Below are 20722 nucleotides of genomic sequence, written 5' to 3' on the forward strand. Positions count from 1 at the left end.
TTCTGCTGGCGTCGCCCACCGGGCAATGAAGTAAAAGGTGGTCCAGAGTCTCCAGGTCGCCGCAATCTGAGCAGTATGGACTGCCACGCCCGGAGTGACGATGTTTTCGTTCGGCGATGTGTTTGTCTCTGGTGAGAAGATGGGGAAGGAAACAGTGGTCTCGTCTTGGTAATCTCTTGAGAGGGAGCCGCCGCGGCGGCTTTCCAGCTGCTACGCGAGGGTGGGGATGATGCTCGCGCAGGTAGCAGGTGGTGAGGAGATGGTCGGTATGCGCGAAGCACGCGCACTTCGTGACGCCAGTGGTGGGTTTATGCACATCTCTCGCGGCACGGTCGGCCGCTTCGTTGTTGGGTATTCCGATATGTGAAGGCACCCAGTGAAACGAAAGGTCGTAGCCCATTTGCTTCACAGCGTGTAGCTTCCGGGCCACTCTCTGCGCAAGGAGGCTGTCGTCTTCCTCACGCGAGATCGCGGCCAAGGCCACCCAGGAGTCGCAAATAATGGCTGCGGCACTGATGGGTGTCCGCTTGCTCAGGAAATTGGCTGCCAAACTTATAACGGCATGTTCCACCACAGTGGAGGAGGCGAGGGAGGAAAGGCAGCACTTGAGAGCAGTGGGAAGTTGCCGCATTCAAATTCCTTTGTTGCTTCCCACCGCTTGAGGCTCCCTTCGAGAAGAGCACTGGGACTTTTGGACGTGGATACGCCACTCGGCTTTGCTTCTCGTGGCGAGCATGGCACCTTCTAACGAGGGTAACAACAGTCCCGAAGTCTTGTGGAGCCACCACCAGCGGTTACAGGTTGAACCGCGCCTATTGGGGATCGCTTCCTGCTTCGTCTGCTGGCTATGTATTGTTTTCCTGTACGCGTACTTTAGGCAGCTCCTCAAAGCATGGTTTACTCCGTTCTATTAGCGAAACTTTATGTGTTCGACGTATGCCTGAACTGATTTACGAATGCCTAACAGGATTTACAGAAGCATTTGACCTAGCTAGGCCATATATTTACTGTGATAATGCATTTCTCGTTTCTTGCTTTATCAGGTTTACATCCACTAGAATTGCCAGTAATGCTCGTCGCAGACCGTTATTGAGTGTTTGAGAAACTTCGCGATTCAGCAAAATTGTTTTGCTAATATTCCATGCTGGACGTGAACAGTCACGCTTGTTAAAGTGCCTACGCGACCAAAGCGATAGGGTTGTAAATTTCATGCATGATGTATGAGACGGCGTGTGCCAAGGATAATGTCTTCCTTAAGGGCCAACGACTGTTCACACCCGTATCAGTTTTCAGCGTGAATCTCCCGCACGCCGCTTTTTTGTGTGTTCGGGCACACGTTCACAAAAATATACAGTTTAGTTTGAACAAGCAGACTACTGCCTTCGTCGACCTCACGACGACTCGACAACTGGTGAAATTGCTGCTTCTTCCATGTTGTGAACGTTCATTGCTTTATACGCTCTGTTTTATGAAGAACGATGCATAACCAACGCGCCCAAACCTACATTATTTTAAACCGCTGCTTTCAGCGAATGCAGCTATGCTAACAAAGGGTCACTTTTTCGATGTGTGGCAACAGCAGAAAGTGAAGTGCACTTTCGACATGATGGTAGTGGCGGTTGCCTAATTAGTAGCACAACGCATATTAGTTGCGGAGCAGTTCTTTGACTAGCCTGTGTAACACTGTTCGTCCGTGTCTCCACCCCAACGCACCGCACTGTGCTCTTTTCACCGCAGATGTTAAAGCAATACCAAGTAGGTGACACCATCCTTCGCTGTGCGCAGTGACATCATCCTCTTCCTCGCCTGGCGTGCGCTCACCACGTGTCACCTCTCTGTCACTTCACTCTCTCCCCCACTTGCAACTTTCGAGTGTACATTGAGTGAACACTCTTTCGGCTCGTTTATCTGCGCTGGAGAGGACACCAAAAAGTGAAACTCCCTAGTCCACCAAAACACACACTGAAGCAATTTAACCTAACGGGGCCGTCGCTGGTGTTTCAAGAGCTAGTAAAGCTGATAACATTTCTGAATGGCGACGTCGCGCCTGCAACATCGAGAAGGCTCGAGCAAGGGAAACTGAATGCAAGCTTCAGCAGTGGAAACTAACGAGACCGATGAGGTTTGAGTCAAGCATGCCGATTGCGTTCGAGAAAGGAGATGGAGCGTGGGTAATATCGACGAGACGCGAGCCAAGGTAGCCGAGTGTAAGCGCCGAGAGGGGAGTGTAGGAGAGGGGACTGAAGGGTAGCAGTCGCGCATACGCAGTAATGGCTGTCACAATGTGTACCTGATTGAGCTGGACTCTAAGCTGTTTCGCATCTGAAAATGATTTTCGTCTTCGTCGTCAAGCATTCGACATACCGCAGTCACGAGTTGTTGCTATATTAGGTAAAAGCAGCAGAAATACAGCCGGAGCAAGCAGAAATTTTGTTATCTATTTGATTGTCTAGCCTTATGTAGAATGATCAATTTCATATGAAAGTTTAAGCTTGAAAGATTAGCAGAACATAGCTCAATTTTTTAGTATACCCTAGCAAATGACTTACGACGTAATACTATAAAAAACCCCAGGAATACCATCGAAGCGCAGAAAGTACATATTTGTATGACATTGTAGCCGCAATGTCATGCAAATCTATCCACAGCCTTCACTTTTCGCTCATTCATGTAGGATCTGCGTATCTTGGAGCAGTTTGCACACAATGGAAAGTGGGGCTATCTGAAGAACGAGTCGGCAGTTTTTATGGCGTCTACGTCTTTGCACATGAGATTGCACACAGGTGAGTGAGCATTAAAGATTCTGTGATTTCTTGTGTGGAAATGCAAGGTGCCTAAATTTTTAGGCACTACTGAAATGTTAAGTATACTTTGTGACACTCGATGTTTTGCAGAATAATACTAGTAGAGTAAGTATTGTATAAAGCGGAATGCCTCGAGTGATCCAACCCCTGAAAAAGAAGTTCTTATCACAATAAGACCCTAATGCCTGAATGAATTTTGAAGTGCTAGCCATAGAGTTTCTTACAAAAGTACTAAAGAGAAATGTGGCGGAACCGTCTATGCGAACTTTTTATAGAAGGGGTTTTGTTGGAGTGGTGGGATTGATGGTAGGTTTCTTCCGAGACTGCTGAATTGACAGCTAATTAAACAAGCCATATTAAGTCCCATGCCGATTTTCACGTGGCCGACAAAATAGAAAGCTTCGAGAAGACGGCATCGTAGACAAATACGATGCAGGCTACTTTGCTGTCCCAACATGATGGCGGCACAGCTAATTGCTTAAATAAATTTGATCTCGCCGAAATGGTCATCTACGCAAAACCAGAGTCTTCTACACACAATCAATGTGAGTAACGTGTATTTCTTTATATTTCAACGCGAAATAGTCTGAGAAATACAACAGCTACGCCTGTTTATCTAGGCTTTTTCTTCTAGACGTGCGGTGGCACCTGCTCGTGTCGAAGCCGTTCAGACGTGTTGCATTTTTGTAACACCATCCGCTCGGCACTGTCTTCTGAGCTGTATGTGTTGTTTACGATGCGGTCTAAAAATTGGAACACAGCCGGTATATTTGTCCGCAAGTCTTGTGTTGGGTGGTGTTGGGCGATTCTTCGGCTCAAAATCGAATACTACTGTGTATAGAAAGCTTCTTTAACACAAAATGTTAATAAACGGACCTTATTGACGCGCATATAACCTAAAATAAATGTCCACTCACAACCACACGGCGAAAGAAACAAACAGGCTCCAGAAAGCAGTAGAGAGAATGCGCTTGGTCGTTTGCCTGTGATGCTTAGCGGCCGTTGGTTACTTCTTACTCATCGTTAAACTGTTTATCGACGCAGAAGTTTTCATCGTTAAATAAAACACGTTCTGGTGCAATTCAAAGAAAATAAATTTCTCATTACGTGCTCTTTTAGTAGCGAAAAATTCGGCAGATCCCACGTACCTGGCAATCGACGTTATGAGAAGCATGCGGAAGGAAGTTGACTATGTTGCAATTTTGTTGAGTGACACGTCATAAAGTGACGCTAATATATGTACAAATGTTGCACGCACAGACATAAGTTGAAGAGTTGCAGATGTTTATATAAACACTTGTTTGCACTTGCGCAACAATGCCAACTGGAACATGTGCATTTGCAACACCAGAAGCTGATAGGAAGCGCTGATGCTCCCGAGGATGCTGGCACTGGACACTGCTACATAAGTCAACTTGACCGCATGCCAACTAACCACATTTGACGTTGACCCGATCGGGCGCACATATGTGACGGTTATAAAATTGGCTAGGCACCACTGCAACCACTATAGATGTTTTACGAAGATTAGCGTCTATTTGAAAAGAAGTTCCGTGACGTGGCGCAGCTCTAAGGTAAGATGCTTACTGCCACGCAGAATGCTTTGGTTCCATTCCAGCTGGAACCCTGACATTTATTCTTTGCATTCCTTGGGTTTACGATACCGATGTGGATTATTTCTTAACGCTCACGCGTTCGAATTGTCCATGTGTGTTTTCGTCATACTTGGGTAGATACTAAGTGTCAATCACCTGTGGCACATACCCGCACAGCAGCGGCACATACCCGCCCGTGGGTATGTACCACTGTCGTGCGGGAAGTGTTTGAGGACGTAGACGACAGGATTGTGAAATAATTCATGTTTTGACTATCGCGTCATGTTCGTGAAACCATCTTACCCTCCCAAGCTAACTTTTGTTCACGCCAAGTTAAACGGGTGCCCACGGGAGCACCCAAACGTAAGCGGCTAGATAGATAGATAGATAGATAGATAGATAGATAGATAGATAGATAGATAGATAGATAGATAGATAGATAGATAGATAGATAGATTGATAGATAGATAGATAGATAGATAGATAGATAGATAGATAGATAGATAGATAGATAGATAGATAGATAGATAGATAGATAGATAGATAGATAGATAGATACGCTCAATGTCGCCGAAGTTCGCTAAGAAATGCTTTGCATTTACCAATCATTTTAACGTGAAGCCAGATGCGGCTTCGAGGTAAAGCCGAGTAATGTTCAAAGCTCACAAATACAGGCATTCCCTTGCATCTAGCTGGTCATAGCGCCGGATTTCCCTCTAGGTGTTTTCTGTGAAAGCGACACCGTGAAACCGACACCGTGTCTGTCAAAGCGATGCCGGACACGATTGTTTTTGCATTGTGCGCAGTATAGTATCACGAAAGATGACCACGCTGCACTGTGTTCATTTCACCTCCTAAACTGTTAGTGACTTGGGTCACGTTATTTTTCCTTTTGTAGCTAAAATGTACAATTACCAGTGTTGCTCAACAATTCCTACGATCCCTCAAACTGCAACCACAAGGTACTTATAAGAAAATCTTGGGTTCTTTGTCCAAGAAGCACGATTTGATTGCGATAGACACGACATAGGGTAGGGCTCCGGAAATTTGTCCCGTCTGTATTGAACAGGCGCTGACATTGCGCAGTATAAGAGAGACAAACATGTCGCCTCCATCGAAACGCGACCGCTGTGCCCCGCAACTGCAAGTTACAACATATATTGATTGCATTCATTGACTGAATGCATGCCACATTTTCAACGTATGCATTATGCATTCCACACTCTCGATACTTGCTGAATGCTAATTCTGCACGCTTTTTGGCAAAAAAAAAATTGTCGCCAGTGATGGATAATTGTAGTTTTTCATCAAGCCCTTATTGTACCTGAACGAACCAGTTTTGTAGGAAGCGGTTGAAGAGACCAGATCCAAAATAAACAACAGCTGCGTATTAACGGAGATCTTCTAAGCGTATATAATGCGTGTAGCATTTTAATAACAATTTATTTCGTGTCTGCTCAAGAATTGAAAGTAATGGGTCAGCAGATGCAAGGCTTTTCAAGTAACAACTGTCTGCAATAGGCAGTGTCACGGGATCTTCACTTGGTACCAAAATATCTAACTTCGCTGTTTTCACATTAAAGGCTGGTGCACACCGGCGACTAGCAGCCGTCACGTGACTATTTGCGACTGGCGACCAAAAAGCGACTAATGTTCACACCGGCCACGGAGGAAGGAAAGGTAAGGAGAGGCCCTGACGTCACTCGTTGTGACGCCACGATGAAGCCTGAAGTCGGCTATAATAACTAGGCAAATTCTCCTCTCTTCTTTACATGTGAATGCGAAGCAGAAGGCGCGACTCCCTCTCTGTCTCAAAAAGCATGTGGCCTGCACGCCGCGTGCGTCGGTGCTATCTGAATCCAACGGAACGGATTTCAACACGCTGTCTTGCCGCGATACGGTTGACGAAATCTATGCGTATGGCTGTTGTACTCTTGCACTGCCGGCGTTAACGATACACACGGCAAGTTGCACGTTAAGCTTTTTTTATTTGACGTGTTCTTTGTGAAAATAAAGATGATATTTCGGACATTGCCGCGTGACGAAGCAGGCACCTAAATTGGTACAGCGTCTTTCAGATCACTTTTTTCCCCTTTTGCTCTTCTCTTTGGCCTTTATGAAATTTTCGTCCAGGCTGTGGGCTAAACACAACGATAAAAAAAGAAAAAAATGCCTTCCCTGCAATAAACCCGGAAGTCCGTAATTATGCCAGTAAAGTCGGCGTCCGTGGAACTAGTGTGCGTGGCAGCCCGTTGAGTTTGCGCCGGCCTCTTTTGTTTTCGCCCTTCTTTTGTCTGGCGCGCACTGGTTCCTACGGATATCCCAAAGGCCGAAAGCAGCGAAGACCATCGAAAGTGCGTAGGAACACGTCTCCAGTGTGATTCAGGCGCACTAGTAGCTACGGAAAATGGAGACCCGGATCGCGTAGGGCGAAACGTGAAAAAGTTAGCCATAGGAATGCGTGAGAAAAGGTCTGCGGGAAGCTCCACGCGTCAACACAGCCGCCAAGGACGGCAGGTAAAGCCAGCCAAATGCGAGATAAGATGTCTTTCGCATAAGTGGCTAGTCATTAAAAGAAAATAAAAAGAAGGCGCTTGTTTCTGTCTTCCTTATCTGGAACACAGCTCAGCGTCAACCGGTAACTGTACAGGAACATGAAAAGCAAGATTAGATTACCGTCTTAATAAGGGCCTGTGGACCGCAAATGCATCGTCCGTCGTGATAAGAAGCAACACCGTATAACTGTCACTAACTTGCAAGGCATTCATTGAACGAATTCTTGAGCAAAGTCGCTATCTCTTTTGATGGCTTTTCAGCATAATTTTGACGGACGCTGCGAATTCGGAGTAAGTATATGCGCGCTCTTTCCGTGGTTTCTAGTTCAGACACCTGGTTACAACCACCACCGGAGGAAAATTGCGTAGCTAACAATGCGGCACAAAGAATGGATGCTGCCGAACACCTGAAGTACGCCACGGTTAGGTGCAAGGCCCATGAAAACGCGCACACCGCCGATGGACCGCCTCAACGGTGCCCGCAGCGCACTACATCAACAATAACAAAACGCCGCCATTGTGCCTAGTGAATATGACAGCGCGTGACGTAATTTCCGCCACATTTTTTACGCCCTGCGCCGGCTGGGCATGCCCTTTCTTTACCTTTCCTTCCTCCGTGACATCGGCAGAGGCTGCATGCGAGTGACCAGAAGTCGCAAAAGCGGACAGTAACTTCCGGAACTCGTTTGCAGCGAGAGCTCCAGAGACCGGTGCCGATCAGCTGAGCACCGCCAGCTGAGTGAGCGGAGCAAACCAAAGAGGAGGAATAAATGAGGAAAAACAGGGAATTTCGACAAACCATAGAGTTTCCCACAATACTAATAGAAACTAGCGCCAGAGTTCCCTCTCGTAAGCAAACCATAAAGTTTCCCACAATACTTACCAGAGGGAACTCTGGCGCTAGTGTCTATGGGAACTGCAGCGCACGGCGCTTCAGCGAGCATGGAAATGATGGGTAGTACACACATTTGTCTAATATGAGTACTTCTAGCCTGCTTTTGGCTCCGTGTGTGTTCGTATGGCTTGAAGCTGTTTTGTTACGAAACAAGTATTAGCAAATCTTCGACGGTTGCGCTTCACCATTTCATTTTTTCAGACTTACTTTCCAAATTGGCTCACGAAGTTCAAAAGGGTTCAATATTTCTTTCAAAACAAAGCCGAAACACAGCATTAAACGAAGCCGCAAGTAAGATTCGCCGCCCGCAAGTACGAAGACTAGGCAAATGTGTTTCCTACCTATCATTCCCATGGTCGCTGAACGATCGCAGCGCCAGAGTGCCCTCTAGTTAATTTTGAGAAACTCCATGGAGAAAACCGGGCGCGCCACATTTATTGTTTTCCTCCGCTTTTGCACAGCGTTTCCAAAAACGTGGAGTTCAATTCAAGCGAAGAACAAGATATTTTCATGGTGCTGATGTGCTGTGCCATGGTGTCAGTGCTGGCATCACAGGTGCCTCCAAAGGAAAAAAAAAAGCCGGTAGTAGGCGTGACCGTCCTTTTGATCGCGGAAGTTGGCCGGCCGTGCAAGCCACCTGCCTCCCGATCTGCGCTGAGACGACGAGGAGTATTTTCGAGAGCCTTACGTATTTAGAAACGGTCCTTGAATATAAATTGACTTGCCACAGCCTACAATACAGAACAAACGCGTCTCGAACGCGGTCTCCTAAGTCGTTGCAAAGGCATGAAACGTGCGGAAACAGCTTCTTCAGCTGTTTCCGCACGTTTGGCGAGGATGGTCATTGATGCCAGTACCGTGCCCTTGCAATCTGTGACAGCACGAAGGCTTTCCGTCTCGGACCCTTGGCTGCGTCCAGATATCGCGCTGGCGGTTTATTGCGATGTGGAGTAGGCAGGTTTCGACGGACTTGCTGAATATCAAGGCATTCTCGGAGCTGTGGCGGTATTTTGCGTTTGCGTTCTTCGTCGGGTTTTAGAGTGGTTTCATACACTGTGCGTCAAAATACGGCTCGCCCTGTAGGTGATAGCTTGAGTCTCTCGACATGGCTGATGAGATGTGCTTCAGTGAGTTCTTCTCACTTATTGTGAACTCCCATGCGGAGCAATCGCTCAGTGGAGGTGGCTAAGAGCAATCCCAGGGCAAGCTTTTGAGTCTTTTGTATGAGTAGATTTAGCTTTTGTTTCTCCGCTGTCCTCAGGTTGAGGAAGAAAGTTCCGTACGTTATGCGACTGTAAAGAAGAGCTTGTGCGATTTTCAAGGTGTCGTTCTCTTTGAAGCCATGGCGGTGGTTAGCCACCCTTCGAATCCGGTGAGTGAGCGGTGTCACGGTGTTCTGCAGCCGGGGTAGCGCAGCGGAGCCAGATCCATCTTTAAGTAGTCTAAGGACTCCAGGTGTGTGAACTTGTGGTATTTGAACTCTTTGTAGAAATAATTGTGGGTCCGGTGAGTCGTAGCTTGGTGTTCTGCCCTGGGTGGGTGCCAGAAGTATTAACAGTTCTGACTTTTCCAAACTTATTGGAGCCCGCGGGCTTTTATATATTCTTCAGTGATGCTAATCGCCTCCTGAAGTCGGTCGTCCTGTTCCCTCGTGCTTGCACGTTTTGCCCATATAGTGATATTATCGGTGCGTATAACGCGTGATGTATCCGTCGCTCTGCGGTTGTGGAGGAAGCCAGCCTGTAGGCGTATGTTTTAGCGCTGCAGCCAATATCTTCAAGATCACGCAAACTGGCTTTATTGCCTACATTGTCAAATGACCACTTTATGTCGAGAGCTCGAACAGATGACTTGATAAGCTTTCTCAAGCGGATAATACCTTCCTTTATCTGCAAGAGGACGTCTTGTGTGCTGAGCATTTGGTGGAAGCCGAAGATAGTGTTCGGGTAGATACCGTTTTGTTTTAGGTGTATGATGAGCCAATCGTTTACCATGTGCTCATAGTTTCCCAGCGGAAGACGTAAGGGAAATGGGGTGAAGATTAGCAATCGAGATACGCTCCTTCAACTTGGGTACTATGGTCACCTCCGAGTGCTTCCCAGCTTGTGGTAGTTTGCCCTTCTTCCAGCAGTCGTTATAGTGCCGAAGCAGTGCCGTAAATGCCCGGGGCGGTAGCTGGCATTTTTTCATTTATTCTATACGGATTTATTACATATAAAAGCTTGAGCACCTTGCAGAAAGCTTGAACGGGCATGCATACTTTTCACTGCGAACCTGACTGTAACACACAGTTAGAAACACAGTTACAGCATTACTTGTGCTGAAACAAGGCGAAATGCTCCTTACCTTCAATCAAACAATTCACTATAAAAGGAGAGCAATCAGAGATTATGGATTCCCACAATTATTTGGAACGCTTGCCGAAGAAACTACACTACCTTCACCAATCACAAATAACCATGCTGTATCGATCGTTACTGAGTGCGTCTTTTTACGCACATAACAATAAAATTATGAAAAAAAAAACAAAACTTCGCACAAGAACATCAAAGTGCGCATTTTGCTGAGCGCATTTAAAATTTCATCCGTTTTTTTTTTTTCGAAAGAACATGAGTGGCCACGTTGTTTAGGTTCTGTTTCAAACATGGTTTTTGTTAATGTCCGTTTCTTCTGCAGAAATAAACAGAAATTATCAAACTTTAAGCTCTTCATCTGTTTTTAAGCAAAATGTAGTAATGATGACGTCCACCAGCTCTAAAAATTATTCGGAATAAGCGCAAGCTTCCTCTAAAGTTTTCCTATTTTTTGGTACTTGATACAATTTAAAGACCTTGAGCTGCATGGCCTCAAGATGGTCTGATTATTGGTTCTTCTGCGATATAAGTGGTAAATGTTCTCACATTAAACTCGTCATTTTTCAGTCTCGGCTGTGCACACGACGGGGAAGATGCTTACAAATGGCCTTATGGACATATTGGATCCAAAGATTGCGACTGGAATATTGGCTACATCATGAGTTATGCGTTTAAAAAGCCATATCTGTACCAGTTTTCTCCCTGCTGCCAGCGGGAAATTATGAATTTTTACAAGTAAGACATTTTCAGTTTGATAATGAGCGCGCGTTTCTTCAGCGTTAGTAAGTGTGATTTACGTTTACAGCCGCCCAGAATATGGATGTCTTCTTGTGAAAAACAGCATTAAAACTGGAATATTTTCAACCAAACTACCTGGCAGTGTCTCAAGTCGGCAGGTTTACTGTGAGAAAGTATACTATGGCTACACCCACGTTAAGGTCGACAGGGTGAGCAAAAAGACTTTCAGGTTTTTGTATCTCTATCTATCTATCTATCTATCTATCTATCTATCTATCTATCTATCTATCTAGTCATCTGTTTGTCTGTGTGTCTGTCTGTCAGTACATCTGTCTGCACAGCAACCTTTGTCCCGCCAACCGTTTTATTAGGTCGATTCGCGCCAAAATTAGAATGCTTGGCCTGAGTCTAACATACCATTAACAATAAATATCACGAAAACCATGTGATGAGCATGTGACCCAAAAACCTTTATTACACAGACTCGCTTCGTTCGCGCTTATTCTAATTCGGTATATGCGAGACCTGGCATCGTGATTCAGAACCGTTTGATGACCATAAAATGTGTTTGCGTGATGAATAGTATAATCTGATGAATGAAGAAAAAGGGTGAAAATTTATTGGCTGGTTTTTCTTTGTTAGAACAATAATGAAAATTATCAGACATTGAAGCCAAGAAATGTAAAAGCGGATGTTGTTACTAGTAATTGTAAAATAAATGGGAAGAACAGAAAATGAAGGAAAAGATAACAGGCCGTCGGCAAGGACCAAACATACGACCTTAGAACAGGGCTGGGAAGTATCATATTGAAAGAGTGTAATAATTTAACCTCGGAGATCATCCCCAATATATGTATTTTAGCATCGTGGTACGTTTGTAAAATGTGTTTACATCTCCGTAGTGAAAAACCTTAAAGACGTGTTCATGGCAAAGTGATATTGCAGAGGACAAATAAATTTGTTACGCCCATTTATCGGCAAGGAAGTGGTCATTCGCAAAGAGGAAAACACTTTTCTGCTTTGCTAAACAAAGACACGTGAATTTGGCAGCTGTAAGTTTGTGGTATATAATGGAATGCTTGTCTTCCCTGTGTGTTATCGACCCGTGCTTTCAACCCTATTCCTCCCCAACTGAGATCATTTCGTTAAGTTCTTGCGCAGTGCCAGTCTTTAAAATGGTCATGCCTCAGGTACAGACGCGGTTGAACTTTCCTATTTTCTTCTGCATGGCCATCTGCTAAGGGCGGTTAACGACTGTATCACTATGAGCAGTGGTGAGCTTGCCTTCAAAACTAGCAGTAGCATCGCAACTGAGTCATTTCTCGAGCTCTTGTCTTTTTGTTTAGGGTATGTTTATATCTGCAAATAAGTGGTGTTGGTTCAAAAGAGTAGAATGCGCATAGTGTTCAGTGTTTGTCCCACCGTCACCGATATATTTCTCAGTAATGTTGATACAACCCTAGATAATGCCACACTGCTTTCTCAAGCTTTGTTATATCCCCTTTACACGTGTAAGTGCTCCCTTGCGGAAACCGCACTGATTAACTATCAACCCTGGATATAATCTTACATCTGATGCAAATTCGCACACAACGCGAACATCACAAATTGTTTTCGGACTTACGTGGCCTCTAGCGATAACGCCAGAATATTCGACTGCAATAGAATTTGCTGACACGCTTCATCGCATGTCAGCTTATCGACGATCGACTCTTTGCATACAGCCATCATTTTACAACGCGCGTTGATTGCAGTAGTGCCAGTTTCTGTTTCCCTGGCCTCAAGTCCGGCCAAAAAAAGAGCTTCATTATGGACGCGCCCTGTCTGCCTTCATCAACGTCACGATGACGTGAGAAAACGATTGGAATGCCCACTATGGTTTTCTCTGTCTGAGTGATGACACAATTTTTTTACAATGAATCCCATGATATCAAGGTAGCTAAAATATTCTCTATTGTTGTAAAAAATGAACTTAGCCTAATGTTTGTCTCTGAATTCTTGAAGGATGTCTTAGTACAGTTTCTTGATTTAAAGGTAGTTACCGTGAACACCGAAATATGTACTTATCTTACCTGTCTGAGTATCTGTCTTATCTGTCTGCGTATGTACATACGCAGACAGATAAGTGAAACCTTTGTTAAGCAGTGTATAGCTCTGACTACATGGCGTTTCTGAAAATCTCATTATTCTTTTTAGTATTTTTGATGACCATATATTGCCACCATTTCGAGGAATCTCGTTTCAGTGGTACGGTGCTGAAACTTACGGAAGAAGGCTTTGCGCGAGGAAAGATTTCTGCTACTGACGAGAAACTATTTAAGAAAATACAAGAAAGCAACACCAATGAACCTGGGCCAGTTCTAGAAATACGTAGGAAATTGGCTGCTAATATGTATTAATGGTTTCACTCACCGACATAAGAAAGTATCTTCGAAATATTACGTACTAGTTTTGTTCTTCAACCGAAGCAAAATCCGCAATCAGGTGCACCACCGCATACAAAATACAGCGCTGGTGTAACCGAAGTGCATTACCGCACACAAAATAAGTGGGTCGCATCAAACTTTGGTTGCCCTGTGAACATGTCCCAAGATGCCTATTTTGCTGCTTCAACGTCGTTTATCAATTCATTTGTTAAGTAACCACGTTTATGTGGCGAAGACAGGGTGGTGTCTTATTGGGCACTTAAGGGAGCACTACCATTTTTTGGAAGGCCTGGCAAGCTCATACTTATCAATGCATTGCAGCAAGCGTAGGTACACGCCAGTTTTTAGTTCTATTGGCAAAACGCAGAAACAAAGAGACTGCAGTGAAGCTATGTCATGTAGCACTTTTATTACACATAGCGAGTGCAAAAGCCTCGAGTTCTCAACTGACTATTCTGGTGACTTTTTCTGGTGCTGGTGGTTTATGTAATTTGGGCCAGTCTTGCGAATCTTCGCAGGAAGATGTAGCCATCATGGGGAAAAGGCGGTAAAATCGGTGAAAGCTTTGCCTAATTTTTGCCTGTTCGACGGGATGACAATCTGCTATGACTGACTCTACCATCGAGCTGTCCTTGCAAAACAGTATATTGAAGGTGTCATAGGCAATTCTTTTCAGAATGTGCCCTACTTTGTCATCCTCAGGCATGTTCTTGCCGACCTTGTGGCAAAAATTCAACACGCCTCAGATTTACCTGATGTACGGCTTCGTGGATGTCCGGGCACGAGTTGCGAACACTTTTGTTGCGGTCAATTGTCGTCGATCGGTTCCCAAATAAATAGCGTAATTTCATTTTTCAGACATCAGAATTCTTCAACTTTTCTTGATGCGTCTCGTACCAGAGTTCTAGCGTTCGAAGAAGATGATCTTCGCCAAGATCAGCGTCTAATTCCAATTGTTGCCGGTGCTGGCGTGTTCCTACAGAACAATCCAGTCGTCGACGTCTATGCCACTTGGGCCATTGAATGGACCAGGGTCACGAAATCGCACCAAAGCGATCGGCGGTGGGGCTGGGAGATCTTCTTCACATTGAGCAGCTTGCTAAGTCGTTGTGGTAGGACCAACGCGCCGTCCGATGCAAAGATGCAGCTCTTGGTGCTGTATAGGAGGTGATACCACTCACTTTTAACCAAAAATGTTGCGGCGAAGAAAGTATCTGCGCAGGATATATTCGCGAGAAAATGCGTAGAATGCTACCACAGTCGTTGCGCGTCACACTCTTGCCAATAATTTCAGGTATCTTCCCAGCCCGTGAAAATATCAACACACTCAGTGGGTTCTGGTTGTTGGCGTCACCATAGGTGTACCACACTGCCTTCTATAAGTAGGTATATATGATGGCGCCATCGGACTTTGGCGAAAGCTTGAAAGCGTGGTGACGCACCTAATGGAGATGTGACTTAAATTACGCTGCATTTGGTCCATCGCCCTTGTGGGAAAAAGCAATCTTTAGAAAGCTAAGCTGTTGTTGATCAAGCTTTCAAGTCCAGGGACCATCATAGATTGTAAACTTACTGCGATTTACTCATACTAAGTGGGAAAATCCACTATTGATTTTTGCCACTTCTCCCTCCACTCCCACTGCTCCACGTTCCCGCAGCTTACCACTACGCCCACATTTCCGCCTATTGACTGCTTCCAGAACTCGCCATTACGCCCACTACTGCTTCCACCACTCCTCGTTCTTCAATCTCCCACTTCAGGTTACTACATTCCTATTTCCTTCAACCTCACTGCATGCCACCAGCTTCGCTGTTTCATCAGTGTCCGCCAAGCGGAGCTCGTTGCATACTTAGGGGCGAAGCTCCTTAATGCGTGGGTCGCGCGTCTCCTTTATGTAGCAGCCACTTCTCTTTTTGATGCTTAGAATGCCCGCTAGATGGTGGTACTTGTCCATGATGAATACATTGTCATGGGTATAGCAAGGTTCCTCCGGCCGGGGGGGAGGAAACACCACAAAAAATAATGGAACGACGATGTTCATGTGGGCTGTGCTGGCCTCCAGCTTAACCCATCCAAGTGTACATTTGGACGCCATCAGATTAAACTAGTTGGCCACCTTGTTGTTGCTACTGCTGGGCAGTCTGAACTGTACGCGAGTTCCTGGTCTAATGTTCCGAACATAAAGTCCGCAACTTTTTGGGGCCCTATTCATATCTCCACTGTTTCGTCGGCAACTTCGAGGAAATTGCTCGACCTTTCGCGGAAATCCTCAGGAAGAACGTGGCTTTTTCATGGCGTAAACTCCAAGAACTTTTTTGCACAGCTGATTTTTGCGCTCACATCACCACATGTGTTGGCTAATTTTAACCTCTTCACTCGATTGATTGATATATGGGGTTTAACGTCCCAAAGCCACCATATAAGAGACGTCTTAGTGAAGGACTCCGGAAATTTCGACCACCTGGGGTATTTCAACGTGTACCCGATTCTGAGCCCATGGGCCTACAACATTTCCGCCTCCATCGGAAATTCAGCCGCCGCAGCCGGGATTCAATCCTGCGACCTGCGCGTCCGCGGTGGGGCAACCCCACCGCTCCAACTGAGCTTCGCACTGACGCCATGGCATAGGGGCAATACTCGCTCGAATGTAGAAAGGCACATCCTTGTCATAGCGTAGGCTAGTCGGCTACTTTCTCAGTTGAAAAAGAACTATTCCTTTACTGAGTGGGAATGCCTGGCTCTCGTCTGGTCTATCGCGACATTCTGTCCGTACCTATATGGACGCCGGTTGGCAGACATCACAGACTACCATGCGCTGTGCTGGCTGTGAACACTTGAGGTTCCTACAGGAATACTCGGGCGGCGGGCATTGTGATTGCAGGAGTACACGTTCTCGGTAGTGTACAAGTGTGGCAAGGTTCACAACGATGCCGACGGCTTATCTCGACATCCCGCCATCTTGGAAGCTGATGCTAGAATCCTCGTCATAACAGATTTTCTGCATATGACTGACGAACAACGCCGAGATTCATCGCTGCTATCTATAATTGACCGCCTTAAATCCAGCCGTAAAGACCCTTCACTGACTCTGGTTTCGCTTCAAGTCAACGTTTTGTACCACCGCAAATTACTGCCTGATGGCATGGAACTTTTGCTCGTCATCCCAGGTCATGTGCGCAATCGTTGCCTGTATCGTTCCATTCGCCGCTGCGTTGTAGCATGTGACCTGTGCCAGTGCTGAAGTAACCTACGTTTCTCCTTGCCGGTCACCTTCAACTTATTGAAGTCCCTGCCGAGCTGTTACACGAGGTTGGGTTGGATTTGCTACGTTCCTTCCCATCAATGGCAACGGAAAACAAATGGAGACCAGTTGCAATGGGTTATGCCACTCGGTATGAAATTAATCGACAGCTACCTACCACGTGATGGACATCGCAGACGGACTTCGGCGACTTTGAGCGTATATATCTATAACTCACGGCCCTCAGTCCCCAGCAGCTGCGAAGAAACTGACCACGGCGGCGCTCAGATCTGCAACGCAGCAGCGGGTGCTAAGAATCTCTGGATCCGGACAGGCCGCCATTAGAACCTGAAGTTGGCAAAGTTTAACGCAACAACCTTATCTAGTGAGGGAAGTCTAGCTGTACTATTCGAGGTATTAGAGGGTGTTAAATGGGATATAATAGGGCTCAGTGAGGTTAGGAGGACAGATGAGGCCTATACGGTGCTACAGAATTGGCATGTTCTTTGCTATCGGGGCTCGGCTGACAGAAGAGAACTGAGAGTGGGGTTCCTAATTCACAGAAACATAGCTGGCAACGTAGAGGAATACTATAGCAATAATGAAAGGGTGGTAGGTATCGTAATTAAACTGAATAAGAGATACAAGATGAAGGTGGTACAGGCTTACGCGCCTACATCCAGCCATGATGACACTTCAGTTGAAAGCTTCTATCAAGACGTGGAATCGGCAAAGGGTAAGGTAAAAACACAGTATACAATACTGAAGAGAGACTTTAATGCAAAGGTAGGGAAGAAGCACGCTGGAGACCAGGCAGTAGGAGAATATAAGGCATCGGTACTAGAAACGCCAGAGGAGAGCTACTAGTAGAATTCGCAGAACGCAATAGTTTACGGATTTTAAATACCTTCTACCGAAAACGAGGACACCGCAAGTGGACATGGAGGAGCCCTAATTGCGAAAATAAGAACGCAATTGACTTTATAATGAGTGCACACCCAGGCATTGTGCAGGATGTGGAAGTGGTTGGCAAGGTGCGATGCAGTGACCATAGAATGGTACGGTCTCGAATTCACGTAGACTTGGGAAAGGAACGACAGAAACTGATAGGCAAGAAGCCAATCAATCAGCTAGCACTGAGAGCGAAAGTACAGGAATTGAGAGTCTCGCTTCAGAACAGGTACTCGGCTCTTAGTGAGGAAACCAACCTTAGCATAGATACAATGAATGATAATCTGACGAGTATCATTACAGAGTGTGTAGTCGAAGTTGGAGGCAGGGTAGTTAGACAGGACACTGGCAAGCTTTCCCAGGAAACAAGAATCTCATTAAGAAGCGTCAAATCATAAAAGTCTCAAGTACAAAAGACAAAATAGAACTGGCAGAGCTTTCGAAATTGATTATTAGGCGTAAGGTATTCGACGTAAGAAGGTATAACATGGCGAGAATTGAACACGCCCTGAAAAACGGAAGAAGCGTCAAAGCAGTGAAGAGAAAACTTGGGATAGGCAAAAATCGAATGTATGCACTAAGGGACAAAGAAGGCAAAATAACTAGCATTATGGATAGGATAGTTAAAATAGTGGAGCAGTTATACAAAGATCGGTACAGTAGCCGGGACAATCACGACTTTAATACTATAAGAACCAGCAGTAACCCAGATGACACCCCACCAGTAAAGATAGAAGAAGTCAGAAAAGCTTTGGAGAGCATGCAAATAGTCAAAGCTGCTGCTGAGGATCAGGTAACATCAGATCTGCTGAAAGATGGAGGACAGATTGTGTTAGAAAAACTAGCCACCCTGTTTACGAGGTGTCTCCTGACGGGAAGAGTACCAGAGTCTTGGAAGAACGCTAACGTCATCTTAATACATCAGAAAGGAGATGACAAGGACTTGAAGAAATACAGGACGATTAGCTTGCTCTGTGTAGTATACAAGCTATTTACAAAAGTAATTGCTAACAGAGTAAAGAAAATATTAGAATTCAATCAACCAAACGAACAAGCAGGGTTTCGAACAGGCTACTCAACAATCGACCACATTCATACTATCAATCATGTAATAGAGAAATGCTCAAATGATAACCAACCACTATACATAGCCTTCATAGATTACGAGAAGGCGTTTGATTCAGTAAAAATATCAGCCGTCATGCAGACAGTGTGGAATCAGGGCGTCGATGAAGTATATATAAACATCCTGGAAGAAATCTACAGGGGTTCAACTGCTACCATAGTGCTTCATAAAGAAAGGAACAGAATACCTATCAAGAAGGGTGTCAGGCAGGGGGACACAATCTCCCATATGATATTTACCGCGTGCTTACAGGAGGTTTTCAGAAGCCTAGAATGGGACCAGTTAGGGATAAGAGTTATTAGAGAGTACCTTAGTAACCTGCACTTCGCCGATGACATTGCATTGCTGAGTAACTCAGGAGACGAATCGCAACTCATGATTACGGAGTTAGACAAGGAGAGCAGAAATGTAGGTCTTAAAATGAATCTGCAGAAAACGAAAGTAATGTACAAAAACCTCGAAAAAGAGCAGCGCTTCGAGATAGGTAATAGTGCACTTCAAGTTGTAAAAGACTATGTCTACTTAGGGCAGGTAATAACCGTGAAGCCGAACCAGGAGATTTAAGTAACTAGAAGAATAAGAATGGGTTGAAGCACATTGGGCAAGCAATCTCAAAATATAACAGGTAGATTGCCACTATCCCTCAAGAGAAACGTATATAACAGCTGTATCTTGCCGGTACTTAGCTACGGAGCAGAAACCTGGAGACTTACAAAGAGGGTTCAGCTGAAATTTAGGACTATGCAGCGAGCAATGGAAAGAAATATGGTAGTTGTAACCTTAAGAGACAAGAAGAGAGCAGAGTGGATTAGGGAACAAAGGGGGGTTAAGGAAATCATAGCTGAAATCAAGAAGAAGAAATAGACATGGGCCGCGCATGTAACTCGTAGACAAGATAACCGCTGGTCGTTAAGGGTAACTAACTGGATTCCCAGAAAAGGCAAGCGGGTTAGGGGGAGACAGAAGGTTAGGTGGGCAGATGAGATTAAGAAGTTTGCGGGTATAAATTGGCAGCAGCAAGCACAGGACCGGGTTAACTGGCGGAACATGGGAGAGGCCTTTGTCCTGCAGTGGACATAGTCAGGCTGATGATGATGATGATGATGATCTATCTATCTATTTTGCTGCCCGCAACTTTTAACTATCCTGGACTTTTCGATAATGGTATCAATACAAACTTGGTATGGCACAACTTTACTGTATGAACATAGCATGACTGTATGTACAAATCATGACATGAAAATCATGATATGTATCTCATGAATGTCATGATTTATATTTCGTTGTCCTGCAGCTATTGCGGTTGTTTCGTTCACATTACGTGCTGCAAAACTAATATGGTATGACATGATTACATGGCGAACACATGTGACAGACCACAACATAAAAATCATGGCATGTGTGTCATGTAGCAACATGACTACATGCCACGCTCATTATGCGCCCGCGGCCGTTAGGCTAGCGTCACATATACCAAATTTGATAATACGGTACGTGAATGGTTGGCGAAGGTATGTGACTGGTTACAACACGATAATTATTACATGTCTGTCATGTAACAACATGACTACAAGCCATGCTCATGATGCACCGGCGGCTGTTTCACTAGCTTCACATATACCAAATTTAGTACCATGGGACGTGAATGGATGACGAAGGTATGATACTAGTGCAAACATAATAAACATGAGATGCGTGTCACGTAACAACATGACTACATGCTACGCTCATGATGTGCTCGCGGCCCTTTTGCTAGCTTCGCATGTACCAAACTCGGTATGATGCGATGCGAACGGATGACAGAGGTAAATGACCCATGTTAACATAATAATCACGACATGCGTGTAATGTAACAACATCACTACATGCCACACTCATGATGCTCTCGCGGCCATTTCGCTAGCTTCACATATGCCAAATTTAGTATTGAGTGACGTCAATGGATGACGAAGGTATCTGATTTGTGCATACATGATAATCATGAGATGCGTGTCGTGTGAGAACACGAATACATGCCACAGTCATGGCACCAGTAC

At 45.2% G+C, this 20722-nt stretch overlaps 1 protein-coding gene across 2 annotated transcripts in view; it reads left to right on the plus strand.

Moving 5' to 3' along the window:
* The window catches only part of LOC142796343 (venom metalloproteinase BumaMPs1-like), a 202964-nt gene that overhangs the window by 108728 nt on the left and 73514 nt on the right, over positions 1-20722 (plus strand). For both annotated transcript variants that reach the window (XM_075886705.1, XM_075886706.1), the window contains exons 10-12: positions 2675-2783; positions 10771-10938; positions 11009-11150. In XM_075886705.1, coding sequence (XP_075742820.1) covers positions 2675-2783; positions 10771-10938; positions 11009-11150 — 419 coding nt within the window. The remainder of the gene's footprint in view (positions 1-2674; positions 2784-10770; positions 10939-11008; positions 11151-20722) is intronic.

This window comes from Rhipicephalus microplus, chromosome 2 (assembly GCF_043290135.1).
Source record: "Rhipicephalus microplus isolate Deutch F79 chromosome 2, USDA_Rmic, whole genome shotgun sequence".
In the NCBI taxonomy this organism is placed as follows: domain Eukaryota; kingdom Metazoa; phylum Arthropoda; class Arachnida; order Ixodida; family Ixodidae; genus Rhipicephalus; species Rhipicephalus microplus.